The sequence below is a fragment of the Chaetodon auriga genome, chromosome 7 (genome assembly GCF_051107435.1).
Source record: "Chaetodon auriga isolate fChaAug3 chromosome 7, fChaAug3.hap1, whole genome shotgun sequence".
NCBI classification, from domain to species: Eukaryota; Metazoa; Chordata; class Actinopteri; order Chaetodontiformes; family Chaetodontidae; genus Chaetodon; species Chaetodon auriga.
In genome coordinates this window covers 6,489,857-6,516,802 of record NC_135080.1, presented here as the reverse complement: position 1 = coordinate 6,516,802, position 26,946 = coordinate 6,489,857, and the positions used below count along the sequence as shown (strand labels likewise).

At 43.1% G+C, this 26,946-nt stretch overlaps 1 protein-coding gene across 9 annotated transcripts in view; it reads right to left on the bottom strand.

Annotated features, from left to right (window-relative positions):
* Positions 1 to 26,946, bottom strand: part of robo2 (roundabout, axon guidance receptor, homolog 2 (Drosophila)) — a 250,140-nt gene that overhangs the window by 26,576 nt on the left and 196,618 nt on the right. For 5 of the 9 annotated variants that reach the window (XM_076734797.1, XM_076734804.1, XM_076734799.1 and 2 more), the window contains exons 6-18: positions 19,321 to 19,457; positions 18,140 to 18,151; positions 14,599 to 14,723; positions 12,855 to 13,026; positions 10,075 to 10,280; positions 9,016 to 9,097; positions 8,754 to 8,919; positions 8,440 to 8,606; positions 6,979 to 7,100; positions 4,970 to 5,201; positions 1,913 to 2,037; positions 1,648 to 1,819; positions 429 to 617 (exon numbers count right to left, since the gene is read on the bottom strand). In XM_076734797.1, coding sequence (XP_076590912.1) covers positions 429 to 617; positions 1,648 to 1,819; positions 1,913 to 2,037; positions 4,970 to 5,201; positions 6,979 to 7,100; positions 8,440 to 8,606; positions 8,754 to 8,919; positions 9,016 to 9,097; positions 10,075 to 10,280; positions 12,855 to 13,026; positions 14,599 to 14,723; positions 18,140 to 18,151; positions 19,321 to 19,457 — 1,907 coding nt within the window. The remainder of the gene's footprint in view (positions 1 to 428; positions 618 to 1,647; positions 1,820 to 1,912; positions 2,038 to 4,969; positions 5,202 to 6,978; positions 7,101 to 8,439; positions 8,607 to 8,753; positions 8,920 to 9,015; positions 9,098 to 10,074; positions 10,281 to 12,854; positions 13,027 to 14,598; positions 14,724 to 18,139; positions 18,152 to 19,320; positions 19,458 to 26,946) is intronic. The other 4 variants (XM_076734798.1, XM_076734801.1, XM_076734806.1 and 1 more) reach the window with 1 other exon arrangement.

Sequence of the window (26,946 nt, the reverse complement as noted above, 5' to 3'; positions counted from 1 at the left end):
CTTGGTGGTTGCTTGTATTGACTGGGGGTCATTCAGTAAGATGTCAGGGTCGGCGTGTGGGAGGAGAGCTGGACGGACTCCAGCTTCAGTGACCAGCAGAGTCCAGTCTGCCCACTCAGCTCGACCACCCTGGGCTATTAACCAACACCGTGGGTGGATTTGTCAAAAACTGTAGTCCTCTGGAAGTGACTCACGCTGACATCTGTCTCCCTGTTGAGCTTTAACACTGTAGCCAATGCAACCTCACTACAAGCTACTTCTTCATCAAAACTGTACTAATTAAGACTGGAAGACGATATCGTGGTTGCTTTAACAGAGAGAAAAAAAATGTTGAACTGTAGAAGAATTTTTGATTGTTTGCTAAGGCACAAGAGCAGAATGTCAGTGTAAATTTGCACGGGTGACTACGAGAATATGATCAATCTAACCTGCGTAGTTGCTCAGGCCCTTTCTCTTCTTTCTCCTCCAATAGAGCCAGATGCTGAAGCCCATGAGGATGACCCAGCAGGCCCCTCCAATACCGGCGATAAAAGCAGGCTGTTTCACCACATCAGTGATCTGTTCTGTGATGCTGTTGTTCCGGTTTCCATGTATAATCACATCTCGAAACTCCTTACCTAAGGGCACAGGAATAAACAGGGAACATTAATGCTTTGCTGGGTGGACGGTTGCTGGAGAAAAACAGGAAATAACAATGCTGTCGTGCATGATCTGCTGCTTCAAGGTGAAAGCTAAAACAATCGGCCGTCTGACACTGAAGGGTTTGAGAATGCTCCACTTCTTCACTGTGCGTAAAGAACACCTATAGATACATCAAGACAGGGTTAGAGCTAGATTAAGCTCAAAGGAAGTAGGTCTGATGAATTATATGTGAGATATTGACCGAGGTAGCAGGACATAGATCTAAAGGATGTGCAGTGAAATATAATGTACGGACTGAAAAAGACAAAGCCTAAAAGCTTATAACAAACCCCAGGTGAGCAGGCTGTTAGCTCAGGCCCTAATTCACTCCAGTGCTGGTAAAACACACCATGTGAAATGAGAGGATCCTAGCCTGTATTGATCTCCAAACGCAGCTCACCCTGACAAGCCTGCATGACACTATTTCTTGGAGGTTGATAAGAGCACAAACAGATCTTCCCACACACTGACAGGAAGACATACACACTCATTAAGATAAATATTATATGTGCATGCATGCAAAGTTGCACCAGTGCTCTTCATCTTCATATTACTGTGTAACCACATGAACACACGCCCATTCACACATCCACAGACAGGCAAACACACAATATATTATGGCTCCAAGCTTGAGGCTCTGCTCTCAGAGATGGATTATGTGAGTGACACTGGGGAAATAAGAACATGCTACAGGCCAAGCCATCAGTTATGGGTCAAATCAGGCACAATCTGCTTCAGCTCCACATAAATCATATGTGGTCAGGCCACATATCAAAACAGTAGTATTTTAACAATATCATGCATTCGGTAGTTCCTAGTAGTCATTGAAAATATTCACACTCTTTGTTCTTTGGCACCCACGAACACTCAAATACAACATTATTCTTTGTGAACACTGATGTTAGCGTAGAGAAAAACAAAGTGGAAGTTGAAAAGTTGTGAATGCTTGTTATCAGTCCATCTTACCAATGATGATAGACTGAGGGTCACTCTTGACTCCAACCCCTGCACTTGTACTGGCAGCCACTTCCACCCGGTACACCACTCCCACCTGCAGCCCGCCCACCACCACTGAGCGTATGGCTGCATCCACCGTCTTATTTACATGGAAACGTGTCTCATTCCCTAGACACCATATCTGACGCAGAGAGGGAAAAAATAGAGAGGCAGTTGATTCCACTTGGCTTTGGATAAGTTAAATGAGAATCCATGCTGATTCGCTGAGACAAACCTTGTACTCTTGTATGATGCCGTTCTGATGGTCTGGTGGAGGCGGGTCCCAGGAGATGCTAATGGATGTGCTGTTCTGGTTTCCCACAGTCAGGACTGTTACCTGCTGAGGAGGGGCACTGGGAGCTGAAAGAGAAGGCACAAAACAACCAGGTCAACAATAAAAGATGCTATTCTGCAGTTCAGGCAGCAGAAGAATATTTAATCCTTACAAACAAGAATAGTGGGAAGCACAGCAGTACTGCACATCTGCATTTGTTTGAACAGGAGCACATTAATATGTATGCACAAGTACACACCGCAAAAACAGACACACACATTCTTTTCTGAGGAATGTTATGCTTCGGGGATGGCACAGGTGGCTGAAGGCTGTCAAGATGTCTCATTAGAGGGGGATTTACATGAAGATCAGGGCAGCTCTAACATGGCCATAGTCTTTCTTGAACATTTCACTCTGATTTAATATCTAATACATCCTTTGCTCCAGCCTGGTGGATTTGCAGAAAGAATACTAGTATTGATTTGTGGAAAGACAGTGAGGCATAGTCAGACAAGTGCTCTAAAGCTAAGATTCCAACACTGACCAAGCCAGGGTGGCAAGTGGGTCAATGAGCTTATAGGATGAAACACAGACAAGGAGGAAATATAAAAAAAATACATTTCGCACAAAGGGAACATGGTCTCTGTAAACATATTGACTGATTCCATCGATCAGCCAGATGAAACTAAAGCCAGTATGTAAGGATCAGAGGGGAGCTTCAGAGCGAGGCACATCTAAATGAATCGGCTCTGTCCACAGGTAGACAGAGAGTGGATAGAAACGAGACAAGTCAAGCTTTCATAAACCTCACTCTGTTGTTATTCTGATGGCAACAATCTTCTGACCCCACAAGGGCTAACAGAGGAAAAATAAATAACAGTTGGCCAAACTGGAAATAACGTTTTAAAAATAATGTTTTCTCATTTCCGCAGTGGCTGGCAGGAGAGTGGCACCACAGCAGAATACTGACAGGTCAATTACTCCTGGGCTGCCTTCCCTCACCTCGCCTCCATCCAAAATGGCACGTGTCACCCTGTAGATCTGTGCTCATCCCTCAGCGCGATTGGCCACACTGGCCCCCAGAGAGCCTGGAGGCGCTGGCATGGTGGAAGATGAATGGGCCCAATGATGAACCCAACACCTTGGCCAGATTAGAAACAATCTACCAAGGGAGCATCTGATCAACCATCATGCTCAGGGCTCTCCAACGCTGCATTACGTGCAGGTGACAAAGTGCTGGATTGGAGCACAGCAGCCATCAGAGACAATGTCGTTCAAAGTTAATGTTATGAATGATTTAGCAGCTTATTATCATGCATATTTGCACTAAACAATACACATTTTTCATTAGAGGCCTCAGAGGGTGTGCTAATAGAGCCATTAGCGGAGTGATGTATGTCAGGCAGGAATGTGACCCCCTGTCTCTTACGCACACACAGTGCTCTGCCGCATGGCGAAGGAATACGAACATATCATATCCAAACAAAAAAGGAGAAGACAATAGCTAATGTAAAGACCTTCCCCAGAGATACCCATCAACGAGGATGAAGATCAGTCCTCTACAAATGAACGTTTATACAACCATCACTGACTTCCCTACCCCCTAAATAAGCACTATTTGGCATAAAAGATGGGCCTCCTTCGTGCCTTCTCAGACAATCTTTCAGAGGGAATCAGACGGCAGCCGTGGCTGAAGTTCATTTATCAGCCACGACATGACTGTCCAGATGGAGAGGGAGGGAATGTGTGAAAGAGGAGGGGGAGACTACAAAGATGGACAGAGCATTGGAACACTGAGCATACTGTAACCCTGCATCCGCCTGGACCTGCTCTGGGGTCTCTCTAATTGTGTTAGCTAATGGACAACCTAAGTTTTAATCACCCTCTGAAAGAGACTTCTCTATCCATCTAGCTGCCCTTCTCAGTAGTCCCACAGCCTCTGAGGAGCCTAGAGCTGTGTGTTTGAGGGTGTATCAGCTATGGCCAGGCACAGCGGTGGGGTTGTGACAGAAATAGAAAGTGGTCAAGCTCTCTGAAGGACTGGGATGTAGATAGAGCAGAAGCAGGGAGAGTTATCAGCATTGGTAATAGCTAGGACATGCAGGTTCTGGGGCCTTGGGGATAGGTGGTGCGCTGGCATGTCGTGTGTGTTTACTGTGTGTGTGCGTGTGTGAGTGTGTGTATGTTGGGGACAGCTGTAATGTGATGGCAGTTCCGCTACAGCCATGCGTACACTGGCTGGCCACAGGAGATATGGTCCCTTTGAGGAAGGGAAAATAAATGGGCCTGTCACACCGACAGGATGTGAACTGTCTCTTATACATGCAGGCCTAAATATGTTGTGGCAAGATGGGCTTTGTCTCCAGTATAAAGGGTCTGTATTTGTCTTTTTCTGCTGTTGTACGCACATATTGCGTGTCTTTACTTCAGATCACATCATAATTTAATTTCAGTTATTAGACTCGAAGGTTGAAGCGAGGCTGGTGCAGTGCTGTTGGATGCATTTCTGTTTTGGCATAGGTCAAAATAGTAAATCCATCCAAACACAGACCTGTGTGTGTGTGTGTGTGAGAGAGATATTGTGCCACACTGCTCTGTAGCCTTGTCAGAGCCTGTATGAATCAAGCTTTGGGCGACAGATCATATTCGCAGGAGGAAGTGTGTCTTGCGTCCAATCACAGCTCAGGCCTGTGGCTGCTGGGTGATGGATTAGAAGAAGGTTGGCACTAACACCACCAATCATAAACAAAAAAGGCACAGCAGGAAGGTCAGACAGACAGGCACAAATATGCATGAACACATACACACGCATTCACACATACAGCATACACCCTCAGTTCTCAGTATCAAAGGGAGGGGCAGCGGCGCCTGTGATATTACGACAAAAAACAACACGAAAGCAGCCTATGGGGTCACGTGTCACCCGTCATGCCGCATTGGTGTGGACGCACCAGTGTTTGACTCACTATGCTGTATTGCTTCTGACATAAATACTCAGCACGCTCTTCATCTTCCTACCTTCTTCAGTCGTCCGTGCCGTTCTGGATTCACTGTCCATGCCTTGAAACTCGTTGAAATAAGGGCGGACCTTGATCTCATACACAATGCCCTTTTTAAGCGCAGAGAGGATGACGCTGCGCTCAGAAGGGACCTTCACATCCTGAGTCTGCCAGGGTCCTGGTGCAGGCAGTCCTGATGTCTGCCTGTAGAGAACTCTGTAACCCTGGATGAACTGGGACTGACGATCCACCTGAGAAAGAGAATGAAGACAAGATTACTGTTGCATTTCAGAGCAAAAAGAACGGTGCAGGGGAGATTGGTAGATGCTATCTTGGGCCAGCCGCTAGATAATATAAACGGATGTTTTTCTGCAATGTTATTTCTCACAGGATTGCATCCCTGACACTTTAGAGGCTGTTACTCGTCTAATGGGCCTTTTATCACCTGCTATGACACACTTAGCTCAATTAACACCTTGACATTACCTCATTCTCCCAGCTCCCAGCACCAAAATGCCCCCTCCTCTACTAAACAGACCTTCCTTAATGCCACCTTAAAGGACATATGCATGTCTCCTATGTATCATAAATACTAACTAGTGACACTGGAAAGCACATCCCCCACATTTAATATAGGCTTCAAGTATGAAAATGTCATGCAGCAACAAATACAGACACTGTGGGGACATGAGGTGAATACACAGCAGAGGTGATAACAGCAGTTCTGTCCCATAGAAAAGACGGAGAGACTGGAAGTCTGATAGCCCCCTGCAACCCACAAAGGACCCCTCCCTTAAAACTTGAGCCCATTTAGCTAGACAGAAAAAGCTGAATTTATGCAGAGGAGGAGCGGCCGCATAACTCATTGTAATGGCTTGTTAACAGTAGAAGAAGTGAGCGGGGCTTTCAAGTGGGATATTAAGCAGCTGTTTTTCGCCAGTGTAGCCCGAGTAAATCAGCAAAATGGATGTGTGACTTTTACTAATGGAATGATTTGGGAATATAAAAGCTCTCTGAGAGTGGCCCCTCTGTTTACTGAAAGGGCCCCTGATTGATTAGGTAGCCATGTTTTGCATTGATTGTACATTACAATCATAAAGCAAGGCTTTACCATTAAATTAGCTACCAAGTCTTGGGGTGAGACTTATTACAGGGGTCAATAAACATGTCACCAGGAAAACTGCTAATGCGGTTCGTTTGAAAAAGGAAATAGGCATGTGCACTGTAAATACCTGGACATGAGTGATGTACAGCGCCACAATCAAAATAAACCAGCACCTCAGCTTTGAATAATATAAATGGTGTTTTTGTCCTCATTACCATACATTCCAATGAAAAATCATTTTAGCAAAGGCTGCAGCTGATTTCACATTTTAATAAAAATGTCAAATTTTGGGACATTGGCAGGTGTGTGTTTGTACTGTTTACATGTATACAGTGTACAAGAAGTTTGATGCATCATCTCAAGGCAGGAGGAAAACAGAAAAACTGTTCAGAAAATACAGTTCAACCACAAACATTCATTTCAATCTAATTTTGTCTCTGTAAAGTCTGTGTTTTAAGAGGGAAGCCAGTGAAGACATATGGAAGGCTGATGAACAACCACGTGTCTCTGACATCTCTTTTGATGTTCAGTGCGGTTAAGAGAAACAATTTCCCAGCTATTTGATGTTCAGTTACTTTTAAGGCACCAATTACAATATTTCAAAGCTGCTGTCTCAGGGAACAACCTGACTAAAATTTCCAGAGATAAAACAAATGGTAGCCTCAAGGAGCACCTTTTTGGCTTCAAAGAGGGATCTTTCGTATCAACTATCTCGACTTTACGACTCAATTCTACAAAATCAAAGATGTAAAAAGAATGCAGAGAGATTAAAAAAACCACATACAAATTGAACGATTTTATATATCTAAGTTTTTCCAATGTTAAGAGTCGAGCTGTGCAAATGAAAATGATGCACTTGCTGAAGGTGTGGCATTAGTTAAATATAGTTCTGTCCTGTATGCAAAGCCACAGGCTGCACTTACCGTCCACGTGACCTGAATGGTTGTGGGACTCAGGACAACCGGGTTGTGCAACCGAACTATGACCTCACCGAGCTCCTTCTGTACATGCCTGTGGTCGACACCCTGAGCTGGAGGACTTATATCTAAGAGAAATCAAGAAAGAAACATGAGAAAAAGAGAGAGAGAGAGGGGTGGTAAAATACACTGTTGCCCACTCTCCTCCACTTGGTTTTCACAGAGTTCACTCCATTTTTTACAATAAAACCTGCTTTATCACCATCAGAAGTGGAATTGGAAAAGAGCGACTGAATAGACCAATCGGTTTCAACAAAGAAACGTACACTTGGTTATCACGGCTTCATTTGAAAGGAGCAACTTCATCTACATTAAAATGACCTCATTGTATTTTGTGTTAAGGCACTTGTCTGGTTTTGGAGGAAAGAAAGAAGACTCGGATGGGCAAAGTTCTTCAGATGTGTGACTTGTCTGCACTTATGGGGCAGACTGAACAACCACATCAACGAATGAACCATGAATGCATGGCCCCAGACATATTGGATAGGAGATGAATGGACACTGTGACACTATTTTCCAGCTCATTTCCCAGTTTGTACATGCATGTGTTTCAAGTTACAAGCTATAAAAAAAAACTCCAGTGTATGAGATACTGAGCGCGGTTGAAGTGAGCCACATTTTGAGTTATTTATTGAAAGGAAGCAAAAAAAAAAAAAAAAAACGAGAGGAAATTATATTTCAAAAAGCTTCATTCAGAGAACCCAACAGACTCATGAATCACAGGCCACACTAATAGGGCAAGACGGGCCAAACACAGTTAAAAAGAAGTGAAAAATCAATTTGTCATCAATGCATGCCATTGTCAATAAACACGTCTATAAATCATCTCAAGACCTTCACCTCAGCAGGAAAGAGATATGCTTCAATTCAAATCAGCTCTTCTTTTACACTCTTTGGCTTGCATCTAACAGAGCTTGGCCAAATGACGCTTTTTTTTATGTATTTATGCCGGGGACTTATCATATCAATGTAATCTGGAGACTGTGGTCTGTCCAGCACCGTAATCAAATCTTCTTTGGGTTTGGAGGCAGTCATTTTCTCCTGTTATGATCATTAACATAGCAGGGATAGCACTAACTCAGTTAGGCCTTCCAAAAGTAGACACGCTTATTTTACATAATTGCTTAAGTGTAGCCTTAATGAGCTGGACTGAGAAGGAGAATTTGACCTCTGGAAAGGTCTGTAATGTTTCAGTATGGCTATTCAATGCAGACTGCTGAGAGGGGGCTGATAAGTATCACACTTTGAAGTGGGGCACAGTGACCTTACTCTATCAGTGGAAACAGAAATTATTCTCAGCAAAAAAGAAAACCACATAGCAACAGTGAAAGAGATTATGACACATACACACATTCAATAAACAGTCAGTATAATGAATTCCTTTCACGTTAATGTTGTGTAAGGTACCTTGTGTTCTGACAGGATCGGACATGGGGCTCGGATCACTCAGGCCCTGGCTGTTGACTGCTCGGACCATGAACAGGTAGATGGTGTTGGGACGGAGACCTTTGACGGTGAACTGGGTGGTTTTGATATGATCAGCTACTGTCTGCCAGCTGTTGCTCACTGATTGACTGTAATGCAAGAGAAAAAAAAGATTTTATTCTATTTTTCAATATCCTTTCACATGGTGCAATATATTTGTACCCGCAATCTACGGTTATACCAATACCAAGGCTACAGGGCTATTCAATGGTGAGCGAGGGTTTGATGTCACAAACCTGAAAGCCTCAATAACAAAAGAGGAGACAGGTGATGCTCCAGCCATCCCAGGCTGCCAGGACAAAGACACGCTATTCTTGGTGACATCAGTGACCTGAGGTTTGGATGGCGGGCCTGGAAGCTCATTCTCATCGTGGTTTTTCATGACCATCACTCCACCTGATTCTGAATGGATGGAGAGAAAAGCCACTTTCTCTTAAGGAAGCTAAAGCTGACAAGTTGAAAAACATTTTTGCATGGAATCATTATGGCATGTTGTACCTTTGACTTCCAAGAAAGCACTCCACGATGTTTCACCGCTCGAACTGGTGGCCACACATGTGTAGATCCCAGAGTCTGAAAGCTGGTGTACGATAGAATACACATGTATTTATACATGTCTCAAAACAAACATATGCACACACACAACACTAACAGCCTTGACACACTGAGCATAATGACTCCACTCATGACACTTTTAGTGGAAAGGCCTTTCATTTCACACATTCTTAAAGCAGCAGCAATGACTGAATACATATAATCTTCCTATCTCTGAAATACTGAAAAGTGATGGGCTGACTTCATGAGCTAGCCCTGTGCTGGCTAAATTGTGTGTCATTTGTGAGTGCCTCAAAGTGCTGACGTTAATTTCCTAATGAATTCCATTTTCTACTCACCACCCTTCCATCACTTTTCCACTCCCCCTCCTTATTTCCCCACTGTCCTGCCGACCACAACAAAGCCACACTAATTAATTTAGGGTGGGCCGCTGGAACCCCCTGGACTGATGACAGCTGGCTTGTCTCTCCATCCCTCTTAGGAACTTTGGTTGTTTGTTGGTTTTTGTCCCTGTGCCTTCCTTCCATTTATTAAATAACATGTCAGTGGTCGGCAGCTTTGTCAAGCGTAATAGATATTCCACCGAGGCCCCCGAGTGGGGAAAGGAGGACTGAGCCTTTTAAATTTAATCTACTCTAAACGCGTACGTGTGCACACATGTGTGTATATATCTGTAAGTGCATACATGTTTCTACCCTACAGCTGGAATCCATCCAACCCTGCACAGCTGAGCCCAGTTGGAGCTGCCGTGCCACTAAGTGATACTATCAAACAATTAAAAAAAAAAAAAATCAATGCTGCGGTTTCATCTCTTTAAGGCACTATGGTAGCATGCTTGTTGAAGTTATGCTTCACTCTGTGAATGCTACACAAGCTTGTATCCTGCAGTGTTGCAAGCAGGACTATACAAATGCATATAATCTTAGAAATGTTAAACATTATTGGCATATTAGCACAAACTGATTAGTCTTTAACACCAATAAGACTGATGAAATGCTTCACCTTGATGTTTTTGATCTGCAGACTCCCCAGCTCCTGCAGGGACATGCGGGGGTCCTTCCCCAGCAGACTGACCCCATCCTTCAGCCAGCTGATGGAGGGGATGGGGTCTCCTGATGCCTGGCACTTCAGCAGTGCCACACTGTCCACCCCGAGGGTCTGATTGGACGGGCCTTGGCGAATGATGGGTGGCGGCCTGTCTGTGAGAACTGTGTTACAAAGAGAAACACATTCTATCACTCTGAAGTTCAGATGGATGATGGTGTTCACATCAGGCGTATGACTGTAAAATAAACTGAGTGACAGCATTGATCATAAAATGCACTGGGGGTGGATGTGGGTATCTATCATAAAATAGACTATTTTCTCTGCAGGTCTTGTAATTGCACCACAGAACAATGACCATATCCTGTATTTCCAGGAAGCAGGGAAAGAACAGCTGAGTAGAGTTTTCGAGTTTCATTGATGTGGCAGAGGGATGCTAAGCAGCTTCCAGTTACTGCCTGGGAAGCCTTATTTTTATACACTACTCTAGACTCTGTGGTACAATTTAGCGGTGAGACTCTTGCCTATTGACTCAGTGTGGTTCAGATAAATACTTCATTATGTGCAGCGTGGGGCACAATAAAAGGTGAACTTCAGATACTAAATGTTACTGAAACCACCTCATGATGCTCCTATGATGTGTAAACAGAGCTTAACTTTGACACGAAACAATGAGAAAAGACAACCTTTTTATATTTTGTTCTTGCTTCACTTCAGATGAATGCTAATGCCGTGATGAATTCCATTTACATGATCTAATTCATTTGTTATAATGTGCCAAAAAAAGCCTGTGGCTTCCTTCTATGAAATAGTGGGTATGTCAGAGGTGATCTCGGAGCGAGTTAGCACTCTAACACACAGGCAGTTTATATATTTAGAGTTGAATAATGTGGAGTCCCCCTGGCATCACAGAACCCACATTAATTAGAAGGTATGGATTAATGATGGTAGACCTGCAGGGGCTAATTACCAAGTCTACCTCAGTAACCTTTCAACACATTATCACACCCTCGTTTCCATCCCCATTTTCTCTCTTGCAGCTACATCTGACAAAAGGAAGTGATTCCAAGTAATAGACTTTTGCACCCCTCGCTTTGGGTCACCAAAGACAGAAAAAGAAAAACTGTGCAGAAACCCGATATACTATCCACCACGAGCCAAATGTCATAAATCAATTTCAGCAATTATATTTCACTTATTGTTTTAATCCCCTGGAATGTTTATATTAGGCCGAATCCAATCATATGAATCAAAAGGGATGATGTAAATCAGACACTAAGCCAAAGAGGATTCAAAGCACCTGCTACTGGCCAGGAACCGGCTGTGTTGTAGTTTATCTTACGTCATAAACACACTCGGGAAGTTTTCTGTCTGCCTTCACTTAAAGATTTACATTAACATTATCAGCAAGAATAAAGCATTTGGTTTCATTACTAAATAGCCTGAATTACTTTGTTTGTTAGCCGATGTTTTAAATTAAGTTCAAAACTTCAATGCTTTCCTAATCCTAAAGAGAAGACCGTAAGTTTTGGCTAGTTTTGACTGAAGCATGTGCAAGCATAAAACACTGCTTGGTTCAGGGATTTGATGCATCTGATGTATGTGTTGATGGCATGTAGGAGTGACTGAGGGAGGAGGCAACGCTCAACTAAGGCCTTGGGTCTCTGGATCAGGAATTTCTCATTACAGATCTCCTTGAACTCCACAGTCTGTTGTCGGCTCAGGGCAGTAAATCACATGAAGACTGTGGCAGGTGTGGCCATGACCTCACCCTGGCCCTTCTGTACTCTTTCCTTCTCTCCCTCTTTTTCTTTTAGACCTGCCGAACACCTGTCAGGCAAACATGCCTTTTGTTGCACATTTAGCAAGAAGAATATCCGAAAGGTTTAAAGAGAAAAATATTTGAGTATTTGGCTGTAAAATGTAACTGTATGTTGTTGGCAACTGATGGACATGAACATTTTGTTTGTGCAACAGAACCATTCCTGCCTCAGACAAAATATTGAAAAAAGTGTCCTCTCTGCTAGCAGGTACTTCAGCAGACATATGGATAGCCGTCTATCTTGCCATCACAACAGCCAGGGTTGTGGTGGCAAGATAGACGCTCCCACACCTTGGAGGACCACATAATTCATTCCACAGAAAACCATTGTCACTCAATCACTCAATCATGTCCCCCCTCTTTCTCTTGCTCCCTCCCTCACACACACATGCTTGCACCTCGCCCACTCACCCAAACGCTGATCATTAAACTTGAAGGAACTCAAGGGCAACGCTTTATTTCCTTTCCAAAAGGAAAAGTAGAAAATTTTAATTAAATTGTGTCAGGAAAAAAATGAAACAAGGAGCGTACTGCAAAAACACAGTAACTGAAGGTCATGGGCATACCGGCATTTCTCACACCGAAGCTGAATTTATTTCTGCACATGGAATTCAAAAACATCATTTGCGCTTGTGTGTATACTTTCAAAGTTCTTAAAGGCCAAATTCTTATATAAACTCAGCAAGGGAAGGAAGCCTTTACAATAAAACCATGACAAACTTTAGTCAGATGTCACTGATGTCGCTATAAATCTGCTCTTTGTAATGCATGTTGGAGAGAATCAAACATGCATATTGAAAGCACGTCTGTGCACATATGCACTTCACCACATTCGCAGTGGTTCTAAGGCGTGTGCTCGTGTGCTGTAGTGTGCTGGCATGAAAGAAGAAGAAGTGAGGCGTCAGTTTTCCCTCACCATCTGTGACCTCCAGTTGAGCCTTGGCGAGGATACTGCCTGCAACGGTCAGGGCCTGGCAGATATAGTAACCAGCATCTGCCCGCTGCACAGATGAAATGGTGAGGTCTCCGCTGGGTGACACTGAGAAGCGACTGTTGGGCTGCTGGGGTTGGTTGGGAAAGAGCAAATTCTGCAGGAAGAGGAACAAACAGCCAATTAGCGAGAATGTGGAAGCAGTACAACCTGGAAAAATGACAAAACAGTCACACCACCAAACTCACACGTTCTGTGCACACTCACATACACACAGATCAGACTATCACAGCTACAGTATGAACAATTGCATCTATCACTTGGTTAACCAACCTCACAAACTGGCCAGCATGTATAGAGTCTGATGGCTTGGTTTCATACTTATTCCTGGGCCAAGCCAGAGGCTCCACTGTGTTATGAAGGCAACTTTTGCTCTTGTTGGCTTCATGACTGCTTTCCTTTCTGCTTCAATTCCACAGCAGTCCTGAGCTGCTCTTTTAGCCACAGAGACCACCCCATATGAGCTGAACTTAAACTGAGTCTAATACTACAGAAGAGAGGATATTCAATCCTGCATATTCCAGAGTTAATACACAGAATCAGAGCACTGATTAAGCTGATAAAACATCAGACACTCTATCCCAGCTCATTCTTTTTTATCCATTTTTTTTTTATTATTATGATCGCCAAAGGCAACCAGCAAATACATTAGTTGGATTTAATGACACCTACTCACTTAAATGCAACAAATTATGTTGTTGTTGTTGTTTTTTTTTGTTAAAAAAAAAAAAAATAGGCTTTACGCATCTCCAGCACGAGAGACGTACACTCCATTATCCTCAAGTGTGAGAAAAAAAGGCCTTTCTGTCATTTAATTACTGTTGTGAATTAGCATTAATTTGTTCTCTTGACAAATACCTTTATACCTTTTGTACGTCAGTGTGGGTGAGGTAGAGAAAACATCCATAAACACGAGGACGGAGACGAGTGCAGAGATGGCGAGGACGTGCAACTGCTTGCACAGAAGTGTTTGTAGTGCATTCATTTCAAAAGGCTCATCTTTAATGACAACGTGAGACACACGATAGAAATCTGCTCGAAGTTCACAAATTACTCAGAGTTACTGAGTCATCGGCTTTAGGTTGCACATTGGTGAGGGGTATTCTGGGTGATGTTTGTGTGAACATGTAAACATGTGTCTCACTTCTGTTCACTGTTTTACAGAGAACTTTGCTGTGATTGTTGGCCTACAGGCTGTGTGTGTGTTTGAACCTTAGCCAGAGCTGAATCATATCTCTGGCTCATCTACAAGCCCCAACAGGCTCCTAATTGGCACTGTTGTTGAGCGTTGTGAGGACACCCAGGTATTTGAATGGGTTATCTGCTTGAGTGAGGGATAGGATCGTTCTTATCAGCGCAGGGTCACAGGAAACCGATTAGCACTTTGCCAGGCACACTGTCGTTTGGCGGCTGCTGAGAACAAAGGTGTATCTGTGTCTGTAGTAAAGATACTGATGACAGATAGTGTAGTTTGAATTGCTGTGTGTAAGTGCATGTCTGTATGTGCAGGGCAGGGGGCTCATAAGTGCTCAGCTATTGTGCATGCAGCCGAGGGAATCCAAACAAAGTGCAGACAGCAGCTAAGAGAGCAATATGCAGTAGTTTCACATGTAAGAAATAATGAAAAAAAGACACAAATATTTTCATGTGTACAATTGTTTGCCCTTACCTGACTCCCCTCTTTCTGCCAGAAGACAGCAGGCTGAGGGTTTCCTTTGGTTTCACAAGGGAAGGTGGCTGTGCGGCCTTGAGCCACGATTTGGTCCCTTGGGCGGATGACAAACTGGGGCGCAGCTGAAGTCAAAGGGCAAAAACACCAGTGTTAGCAGAGCAGTGGCACACAGTGAGGCCAAACATCAGTGCTGGAGATTATTGGGGCTTGGGGATTTCAAGCAAAAAACAAGCAATATACCACACAGTCAAATCAAAATGGGAGTGCGGTACAGAGCTTCCATGCAGCGTTATATCCCTCTTTCGCTCTCAAATGGCTCTGAACAGAGGAGGAACACCAATGACTATCATTGCCATGGTAACCAGGTTGGCCATTCATCCAGGTGAGGCTGAGGCTGAATGAATGACAGTCACATTGGCATTCACACGGGGAAGCGCCTTGGTCACAATGGCATTTAGATCTGAGACAACACACAAAGGCACACCCATGCCCTGAACACATCCAAAACTAATAACAGGTAAAGACACACAAGGGTTAACCATGTCTGACTTTCCACATGTGAGATTTAGTCAGAATGCATCGCGTGTAAAAGTCATTATCTGCAGAGTATTTCTGATCAAAGTTGTGTCAAAGTGAGGGAGTGAGAGACAGAAAAGACTATTTCTGTGTTCACCACACTTCAAGCTAACACCTCTCCATCAAAGAGAGAAGGGGCTTGAAGAGCTATCAAATTTTGAAATCGCAGTGTGAAGCTTTCTCAGTCAATATTCACAACTCCATCAGGAGCCAGACCAGTTGTCACACACTCAGGACAGAGTGAGACATTTCTGACTGACAACTTGACAGATGCAGTTCAATAATAAAGAGAGAGGAGTTTAGAGATTAGGTACAAGTTCTTTTGCTGTGCAGTGTTGCCTCTCTTCACTCCCTGACCATTTTCCTGTTGGTGGTTAGGGAGGCGGGATTTCAGGTCACCTTTCCCTCACTGCTCCACGCTCTCAAGCAACATTTACAGTTATTTTTTGTAATTAACAAGCAAAGGCTGATCGATTGAGTGCATATAGTTGGGAAAATAAGGGTGTATAGTGTGTTTCTATGCCCACGATGAACTTTATTACTTTATACCAACAGATATTTGACATTTTCTTTCTACAGACAAAATGAATAGTTGAGAAATGTCTACAGATTGTTATAAAAATCTCTGACAAAGAGCAAAAAAATCTGAATTGTTGCAATGCAACATCTTGCACCCTTTCTGTTTCTTTTGATTTCTTTGTAAGTCCTTTCACTGACAAGCCAGCTGGTTCCAGTAAGGCCAAACTCTTCCCATTTGGCTGGTTTCTCCATGTAATCCCTTTTTGGGGGTGTGTATTTGTCAAAGATACACACAGTTGGGAATGGTACAGATGGCTACAGATTTACTGCCTTCCCGTTTGGCCTTCTGCAGCTTGGATATCTTGTGGCTCTCACAATGCTGGGCCTCATACAGGGCTCCTAAATCATGCTCTGGCAAGGACTCAGTTCCCTCCCTTCACTTCCTCTGCTCCATCCAGAAAACTGCATTACTAACTACTAACTAAAAATATGCTTTAACACCTTATAGTCAGGTATGTCAGTACTGTCAAACAGGATTAAATAACATGAATGTTTTTGAGGTTTCTAATTGTTTTCTGCTTGTATGGATAATTTTTTGCAGCTGCACATCAAAAACAAACATTTGTGGTTCGGCAAGATTTCATCAAACTTCGTAAAAGAAAGAAATCTGGTTGTGAATCATCTTTATTGTAGCCAATAATTTGGCATCACTGGAGGCTTTTTGCAACATATCCAATGACGTAAAAATGTCTCCTGCTGCACTTGACCCAGTAGTAACTGGTCAAAACCTCAAATCCACTGTTTGAATTTGAGGAAAATATCTAATTTGGGTTTGCTTAGCTTTGCCTGGGTTTAGTCTTGGGCTCATTCAGTACCTGTGGCACTACTTTCAAAAAAGGAAAAAAAAAAAAAAGGAAAAGGAATGAAATTCTTCTGGGGGATGTGAGGGGGTGGACCTAAAAAGGAGAGGAAGGCCCACAGAGAAAAATAGATCAAAAACTCAGACAAATCAAGAGGAAGTCAGTGTGTGACAGTTTCACAGCCTGGCCCTGGGCTAACTCACACTGGCCCTGTTTTGATTCAGAGAGCCTTAATGACATGTGAGAGGCTCCTTCCTGTCCCCTCCTAAGGAAACACATGATCAGGTGTCCATATTTAATTCATGACAAGTCCGACCTGCCTGGTTTGGAGAGGGCTCAGCATAAAACAGCAGCCAGGGTGAAAAGAACAAATGGACAGAGAGGCTGACATTCAGTAGACCCAGGCACACAAACTGAGAAGCCTCCTCCTTTAAAATCCCACGTTCAATCATATTTTATTCAGAAGTTGACGGCAATTACTGTCGCTTCCCACAGGCAGAGTGAATGTGTAATTTACTCCATCTTCTTGAAAGCTGACAGTTTGACAATTGCAGAACATTCACTGCTGTTTTGCCAACCAAAGTCCTGCCACTGAGGCAGTGTCTGGGTTTTTCTGCCAGTCAAGCCTGTCTGAACACACACACTTCTGCCATTTTCCTCTCCCTTCTTTGTCCTGATGCATGTTTCTTGTTCCTGCACTCCTCCCGTTTCTGCTCTCAAAAAGCACACCTTTCTCTCCAGATGCCCATTTTCATTCACTTCCTCTAACAATTTAGCATCGTAAGTGTATCAAATTTGGTTCTGCCCTGACCTTTTCCCACTCTACAGGGAAATAAAATGAGATTCCCGGCTCTGTGTCGTGGGGCACAGAAGGAAAGAAGCGCGTCCAAAACAAACAGATCTCAGCTTTGTGTTCCAAAAATCCACAGATGGCCACAAGACTTGCAAGTTAAACACGTCCTGGACCATATGAGATGACAATGCCTGAGACTATGAGACTGCCAACCTACACAGTTATTGTAAAGGGCAGGCTGTAGATTCTATAGTGACTTCAGCTCAGAGCTACAGCAGTGTCATTCAGTCAACTGCACGGGGAGTTCAGGTGTAAGTGGTAAAAATACAAACCTACAGAAAAGAATGTGCACTAAATGATGATTTTTTAAATCAAAACGTTCATATGGAGCAACTTTCATTACAAAGTTATAGACTGATTACTGTCACATTAGTAACGATGGCGTTAGTATCATAATGCATTTAAAGTTATTTCTACATACAATATTATGAATACTGATAAACCTTGGAAGCCATATGAAAATAACTTGTTTCCTCAGAGCTTTGCCTCTGAGTTCTGTCGAGCTGTTGCAGGATAAGTGTATCTGGCTGCATTGAGCTGTAAAATCTACACAGACTACATAACTATTTGCAAACAATAATCTGAGTGTATACAATGTGATTTAACACCTGTGTTAGTCAAATACAGTAATGTTAACAGCAATGGTAACTGATTGTCAAGCAGTCAAATGCAGTAGGGTGTATGGAGAGGGCATGCAGGATGGAATCAAATCAGAAGGATGGGTACTTACCGACAGGGCGAGCTGGAGACACAACAATGGAGGAGTGGATACACAAAAGGAACAAATTAAGACACAGACACACAAACATATAAAACAGGAGAAGAGGAACAGAACAAACATAATAAAATAAGACAAAAAGAAATCAAAGTCAGAATGAATGACGTGTTGTGTTGGGGCCAACATATTTCTGGCACAGGGTAAGCATGGCAGAGAGGATCCAGTAGCTTTTGTCCATCTGACAGACTAAGTGATACACTCAAGGTCTCTGTTTGTCAGACACCTGAATGTTAAAGGCAGTCTGGTGTGAGCGCCCCCTGGTGGTCAGACATGTTCAACTGCATTCACACCTGTAGGGGCAGCCAATTCTACTTGTCAGAGACAATAACTACTGGACCTGTGCTGTCTGCATTAATGAGATCTACAATTCTACGTGCTGATGGACAGAGCAGAAAAAAGAGAGCAAGAGGAAGAGAGAGGGCATTTCAAAGAATAAGTGCATGTGGGTTACAGTCAGAGACCAGAGCTTCTGAAACACTCCATCCAGGTGAGTTGGTGCAGGTAGTGATTCCCCAGTGTTTCCTCTGTGTTACTGTATGTGTCCTCACGGTCAATGAAAACACTAAGATGCCACTTTCACAGATCCACTTTCCAAAAAGAATAAAAACAACCCAGACCTCGTTTTACCTCCCTCTGGCCCCCTGTGTTGCTCTAAAGGACTCCACAGAGACCTTAAACACTTGGGTTTAATGGGAAGAAGAGTGGTGAAAAGAGGGAAAATTATGGTTAGAATGTTTTTATTAACCTTGTAAACCCCAGGTGTGGGACTGGCGGTGTGCATCAGTAATCTGTGAAATGGTTTTGCTGACTGGGTGGTTACAGCATGGAGGGTAGCGTGGCTAGCAGTCCACCATGACGGGTGAGGGGGGTTGGGGCGTAAGGCGTCAGAGTGTGTCAACGCTGCACTTGGAAATGTAAATAATTAAAGGGATTCATAGACTGTCTACATCTCTCTTGGCTGTGGGAGTCAGCATTCTGGATATCCGTTTGTGCAAAGGGGACCCTATGGAGCAAACGGTCAATCTAAACATCATATTGGTGTACAAGTATAACAGCCTCAGTGGTCCATGGCTTCTCTAAGTGTTGATATGCGCTAATGCGAAAAAATAACACAGGACAAAGGTGTTTTGTACCTCTGACTGTGAGAGTGGCGGAGGCCTCCAGCTTGCCCACGCGGTTTTCTGCCACACAGGTGAACGTCCCCTCGTCGTTAACAGAAGCCTTCTTCACTCTCAGCACATAGTCGTCCTTGTCATACTTGATCTCATATCTGTCAACAAAGAAGTAACATCATGAAATTGAGGTTGCCTGTTCAGCATTAAATGCAAATACTGTAAATTCAGATAAAACATTAACCCTGTGACAAATAAGACGTGCTACAGTATCTCAGCCGAGCCTGTTGAACCGTCTCGCAGTAGCCGTGGAAAGTGAATTTCCTCTTGGAGAGGTACAAAGGAGCATAACTATTCATTCTGACAAATGGAGATTGTAAGGAGGAGGATCAATTATTCAGCAATGACAGACAGTACACAGAGAGGTGTGCGTTCAGTTGGAACCCTCAAAACTCGTTCAAAATTCATGAGATGTTTCCCTCTCTGTGTATATATGTTTAAACCATATTCACAGCTTTGTGTGTGCACATTACGGTGCCATTGTGTATCTGCTGTTAATGCCTGAATGTATGGTTGCAATAAATCTATACAGAGCTACACCTTCTTATTGTAAAGCAACTGACTGAATCAATACAGCAAGTATGCTATGGCAAAGCTGGCCCGATTTTCAATTCCACTGCAGTAGTCAAATGTTTGTGTTTATGTGCCTTTGCAGATGGTTGCATGTGTGCTTAGACCTGTATGAATTGTATGGCAGTTGACAGTTGGATGATGCTGGTCTGGTATGTGGTTCCAGTCTGTAATTGAAGGGGGTGCTGCCCTGGCAGTGTGTAAGCAGTGTGCTGGTGGGGGTGGTAGGGCTGCGTGATGATGGTCTGTCAGCCTGACAACCTTCTGCTGTCCACAGTCTGTCACTCACAGACACTGAGAACGGAGTTGAGATGAACAGATAAAGGGCCACTCTATCAGAGCCTGACACAATGTTTGCTCCTTTAAAGCCCTTGTGTAGAATTTCTGTGTGATTATGGAATATTTGTAATTATTGTTTTGTAGAGAAAATAGACAATCCAAGTGAAATTGGTGCAGCCCATGTGTTGCTTTTAAGCCTTTAAAATGTGCAGATTCCCCAAAGTCAGATTTTTTCAAATCCACATAAGGGCTTTAAAGGACGAGCCTGGCGTTATATTACCCTTTTATTACGTCTTATGCCTCTGTTCCATAAAACTCCAAACTTGTAGTCCAACAACTATTAAAAACACATAAAAGAACCCAGAGCAGTGATGTCTGTCCAACACTGAGCAAACCTCCTGAGATTGAAAATGCAGTCACAGTTGTTACAGAACAAACTACACTGGTCATGTTCCAAGATAATGAAGAAATATGCAACAGCATGACTCCTTTATGTGTTTTTAATAGCTTTTGGATGACAGTAGAGCTCTATGGCACAGAGGAATAAGCTACATTAGAATTTGTCTACACATTTGAAACTTGTTAAAGGATTCATCTGGTTTCTTTAGGAGGACTGTTGATGGTAAATACGCAATAGTACACAGTATGAAGTTGGATAACAGTGTTTACTCTGGATAATACGCTGAACAACTAGATATGGTAACAAATTGTGGCTTACAGAGGTCATTTCTGATGTGACGTTGCAGTAACAGTGAGCTATGGTCGATTTGCCTCAGAGTGGGAAAGACCCCTCTGCACAACCATCAGGTGCACTGATGGCTGCTTGCCACTGGCAGCTGCATAACTAATCTGTCCTGTCTATCCATGTCTTGTTTTTTTCACCTGCTGTTATGACATTTCCTGAGCAAGCATTCAAAGGCAGCTTTATTGAAGCACATTCCATAACTTTGACTGCCAGTTCCTCCTCTCTGCACAGGTACTTAAAGAGTCATAATGATTATTTGACTGAGTCATGACTGAATGCTTTGTTCTAGTGAGAGGGGATGTACAGTTCAGGTAATCATTGGGGAGGTGAATAAAGCATTTATTGTTGAAACTGAGTGAGTGGCATCCAAAGGAATGAGACAGCACCTTTTGGGACAAGCCTGTTGTCAGATGAAAAACAAACAAGCTAATAGAAAGAGAGTCCTCCCATACGCTGCCCTCCGGCTACGAAGGGTAGCTCAACACGCACTCCTGACTTGTAAGAGGAGGTGGAGATGAGCAAAAGAGTGGCAGGGACAAGTTAAAACACTGTGACTCCCTAACAAGCCATGATGAGAGCAAGTGGACAGGGATGTTTTTCCCAATATGCTCAATCATCATACCATTACCAGCTCTGTTTCAACAAAGCAATGCTTCACTTCAGACATTGGCTGCTACAACTCAATTTCTTCCAACTTGTCTCTGACATATTTAACCTCCAATCTAACTGTCTTTTTCACTCCAGCCTCAAAAGTTAACCTCCAACACACATTATCATTACCGTAAAAACAACACTGAAAGTCTACAGTCATGCTAGCAGCAGCTGTGTGGACATCAGCACTCAAATATGTTTACAATGTCAATGCTGATGCCATTGGCAGGAGATGAAAAGTCAAGGGTTTATCATTAGGATTCATCCTCTCATTGCCACAAATGTCCGCACCATATTCTATGCTAATCCATCCAACAATTCTTGGGCCATTTCACTCAAAATCACATATGTCTACCTCATGGTGGTGTTATAGGAAAAGTCAGATGATCACAAAATTCAATAGAATTGATCCTTTGGGGACAATGAATACATTATACATGTAATCTGTCAATAGTTGCTGAGATATTCAAGTCTTGACCAAAGCGTTCAACTAACCTCACCATATGAAGAGCCATTTTTAGACATGGTAGGAGGCTACTATGTCTAAAAAGGATGCCAGCAAGTGAGATTACAGAGTTATTAGGCTGGCATTTCCTTCAACTATGTAGAACAAACCATGATACTGTTAGCTACCTACAGAAGTTCAAACACTAAATAGCTAGCAGCAAATTGACTTAAAAGTTGATAGTTAAACAAATATTCACAAAACATTACAACAACCGACAGGGTAGTTTGTTGAGCTTCTTCTCTTTGCTTCACAGCATATATTGGGACAATACAGTCCAGCTTCCAGATCAATTTTGGTCTTTCAAGTTGTTTAGAGAACTGCAGATGTTGTAATTACTCATATAACCACAAACAGTTCAACTGGCCATACAGGTTCCCACAGCCGGACATCTGCAGGACCAAGTCGTTGCCATGCGAATAACCCACGAACGCACCTACTAGACAGCATGCTTATTGTTCTTGGTCCTGTCTCCATCAATCTCTCAAACAGAACCTCAGGCTGGTCCATGACTTATTAGTGGGAAACATGAGCCCAATCAATCTGTAATCAACTTCCTATATGGAATCAGCCTAGATGACAAGATGAGTGGAAATACTCAGGGATAAGAGGTAGTGTGACCACACACACACGTAAGTACACACAGAGAGGGAACAGTAGCTCTTTATTGAGACTGGATTTGGATAGAGCTCTGTTCTCTATTAGAGGAGGAATGTAATTGCGCATGTACAAGGGCTGTGGAAAGGATAGGAGAGCCAAACCCCACTGGACTCTACCTCTTTTTCAACTAGAAAAGGCACACTGTACACACGCATGCACGCGCACACACATACACACATACACACACACACACACACACACACACACACACACACACACACACACCCTCACAAAGTATACAATCATCCAACACATATCCACACATGTGCAGAGTCATTCGCTCATGAAGGCAGATGAGGAGTGATGGGAATGTAAGCAAATGCCAAGACAAAGCAGCATTTTTCTGGGTTGTCAACCCGATGTGTTTGCTGTGCAGAGAGGGCTGTGCAGGGATGAAAACTTTATTGGACACACTTTAAAAGCATTACATCTCAAAAATCCTCCGGATCATCTTCAAGGATTTGCCTTAAGACTGTCTGTCAGGAGCACACTCACCCGTGTTCCACCTTCAGACTTGTGCCAATTCACTCACATTAAGAGAATCTTATCTCTTGGTTGTATGGAAGACTGAATGTGTGTGTACAGTTATCCACAAAATGACTCAACCTGAGAGGATCTTATCTGCCTCGCCTCTGTGTGTACATATGAATGGAGCCGGCGGTCGGCAGAAGCGTTGTGTGCCAACTCTGAGCGCATGAGTCAGACTCAAGATACAGCAGAGGACTAATTCCAGGCTGCTCTCTGGCCTGGCTGCTCTGACACAAAGTCCCCTCTCTGCTCCATTTCATTCTGACACTCTGATCCAGTTTCACACCATCTGACTGCTACTTTACCTCCTCCAGATCAAAAGAACTGGAGTCTACCTGTCCATGCCTTGTCACCCATGAGAGGGAATCAATTAACCACTATTGCTTCTCATCTTTCTTCTGCAAGGTCTTTCGCCAGAGCTCCACTGCTTCTTGGCACTTTTCAGGCCTTAGCAGGGTCATGACCTTCCCATCAGCCTGACTGTCATTCATCACCTTATCCCACATTAATCAAAGATCAGTTTGGGGAGATTTCAGCCCTCATGGTCTGGCTGGGGGTTTGTGGGAAGCCAATTGATCCTAAATTTGCCTTGAAAAGAGCTGCTTCACCTCAGTTCCAGAGAAACAGTGACGGCAGTGCAGTCTTTACTTAGTGGAAGTGGTCTGGAGCAGACGGCATGGTTGTACTGGAAAATGTTGTAGATAGAGAAACAGAATCGGCAAAGTACAGCTCACTGACCCATGCCTGGAAGCAATTCTTCCTCTTTCTCTATTTGTGAGCATTTGTATTTTTGTGTCTGTGTTCGGCGTATTTTTCTATCATTCATGAAGATATCTGAAAAAAACAGATACATCATGAAAGCCCAGCTGAACGGCTTCCCGTTTTGCACTGGATTATTATTTTAGTCACCGTGCTTGTTGGGATAATCAGTGTCAATACAGATAAAAATAAAGTATACTCTTGATCATCCTACTGCCATTCCAATCAACAGCCCCCACATAAATACCAGATGTATCCACTTATATATCAGGGGAAGTAATGGAGACAGGAACCGTATCCTGCTGTATTTTCATTCTGCTGAGTTGCAGAGGTGAGAAATCACTGAAACTGGATGGTCAGCATAACACGGGCGTGCCTGTCACACTAGCTTTAACAGCTCTCTCAAACAGCATGACCCACACACCTCTATCATACACACACCCACACCCACACACACACACCACAAAGGGATTGAGTCAGAAAGAAAGCCTTTTCTGCTGAATGTTGCAGGGGCTGTGCTTTGGAGGTCAACGGGGACACAAGGCCTGAATACAGATAGACTGCAAGACCAAAGGGGCTCTGATAAGGCACAGGAGAGGGCACAAGGGTCCAAAGCAAATGAGGAGGGAGAGGTAAACCAAAGGAGGCAAAGGGGACCACACACTGAGCTGGTAGGCAGCAGGAGATAACATACACTGCCCAAGTCTTTTCACTGGGATTCAAGAGTAAAACTCTTTCATTTGGAGACACAAAGCTCTCTAATGTGCGAGCAGCCATTGTGTGCTTTCCCAAGATTATGCAGAGATGCCTGACAGACGGAAATTAATCTGATAGTGATATTATTCCAAATGAAGACACTCTTACAAATAATACATTTTCTTGTTTACGCATTTCCAAATGTGTAGGATGTAAATTTAGCCTCATTATGGAAGGGCATTGTAGATATACCATGTCCTGTATATACACTTTAAATAAACTCCATTGAAGTTTCGTAGCATTTTCAGACACATGCTACAGTCTACCTGCTTGATGACACATGCAAAGACTTTCCCTCGGGAGGACACTACCATCTGAATCTAATCTTATGTATATTGGCAAAAAGAATGAGCCCCATTTGAACCAGCTTTATTTCTCTGGGGGAGGTTGGGTGATTTTAATATTACATGTGCTGGTCAGTGATTTTAATCCCGCCTGGAGCACATGTGATTTTTCTCCTTCTATGCTGGTAATAATTAAAGCCCCAACTAACTCCTGTTTTTCGGCACACTTATTGTTCCTTTCATTATTTAAGCCCCACCCTGAGAGACTTTAGAGTTTCATTAGCTCAGCACACAGAGTTCTGTGTACCAATGGAGGAGGCAGAAATGCTTTTTCCTGACCTGATGTCAATATAAACTCCTATTTGGGAACCCAGATGATGAAGGAAAAAAGAAAAGCCATTATGAAAAATAAGAACCTGCAAGCTCAACGAATGGCCTGATCTAATTTCCGCTTCAGGTAATTATTCTGTCTCGGCTAGTCTGCCTTCATATAACTAATTTTTGTGTCTGGTGGACTACATGTATTTAACACTATCACCTCACACACTCCCGTTCTCTCCTTACTGTACCGTTACATGAATAACAATATAAAAAAAGATGAGATCTTTGTCTCTTCAAGAACCCAAAGCTTAAATTTGGCACAAGCTGAAATATAGTCCAGCAGGATGAGTGTGCCACCGCCCCCTCCACCTGGGATATTAATCTTGTCCGAATAGGGCTTTTGTGAACTTGTATGTACATGCCTACAAGTGTGTACCATAAATATTTTCTAAGGTTAAGTGATGAGTTATTAAAAGGACTGCACTCCATAGGATGCAAACAGAAATAGAAGAGACACAATGCATGCAAACAATTTAACCTAAATCTTTTCTTGGAATAAGGTCCAAGAGTCCATACAAATCTTGTCCTATCATACAAAAATCATCTAAATTTCCATCATAATCAATGCATCTGCAGTAATAATGCACCTGTTGTTCCTTGACATTATTAGCTATTCACTCTGACATGTGCCAGACTGTAATTTGAATGGTTTCACAGGGATATGTCTTGGGATTTCTCATCATAATGTACACTGAAAAATATAGAACTGACCCATTTTATGACACTGCTGTACCAAAGCCTCTTGGCAAGTGCCCTAGAGTAGATGAGCTTGCAGGCTGATTTTAATTTAGTCTTTAAAAACTCAGTGCAACACCCACACAGAGGTAAAAGAGCAGCGCCATTGTCTTTGTCCTCTAATTGAAACTGTTCTCGTGCTGTCTCTATCTCCTCGTCTATTCTACAGAGACTGAAGGCAGTGCCATCCTGGCGTGCTTTATGTCTATGTGCCAGTATGCGCGTGTTTGCCTGGGAGGCTGCTGGAGCCACTGAGCATATTAAAGACCTGTTTACTCAGCTGAGGCTCCATTTCCCTTCTTCCTGGTACAAAAGTTGCACACACACAAACATCCACAAAAAGACACAGGCATGCACGATGCGTGTTAAGGGACCAGCAAAGACAAGTTAAAACAATTTGATGGCAAAGAAGGAGCAGCCTTATGAAGTCTCTCTCTTTCTACAGCTTATCATAATAATAAGGACAGTGTAACCTTTTCGGATAAAGAGCAAACAAAGACCCCTTCCCACTGAATATACAATTGCTTGATCTTTAGTTGTCTTTTATTCCTGTGGTGAAGACTGGCACTGATACAGCTACAGACGCCCACAGTGTAATGACACAATGGCTGTGCTGCAGTAGCTGTTTGTATTTCTTCTTCTTCAGAGCAGTTATCAAACTGGAAACTATTCTTTCGTGGGATTTTAAACAATTCTTCTGTCTGTCGGAGAGAGGCCGTGTTTGATGTTTATTA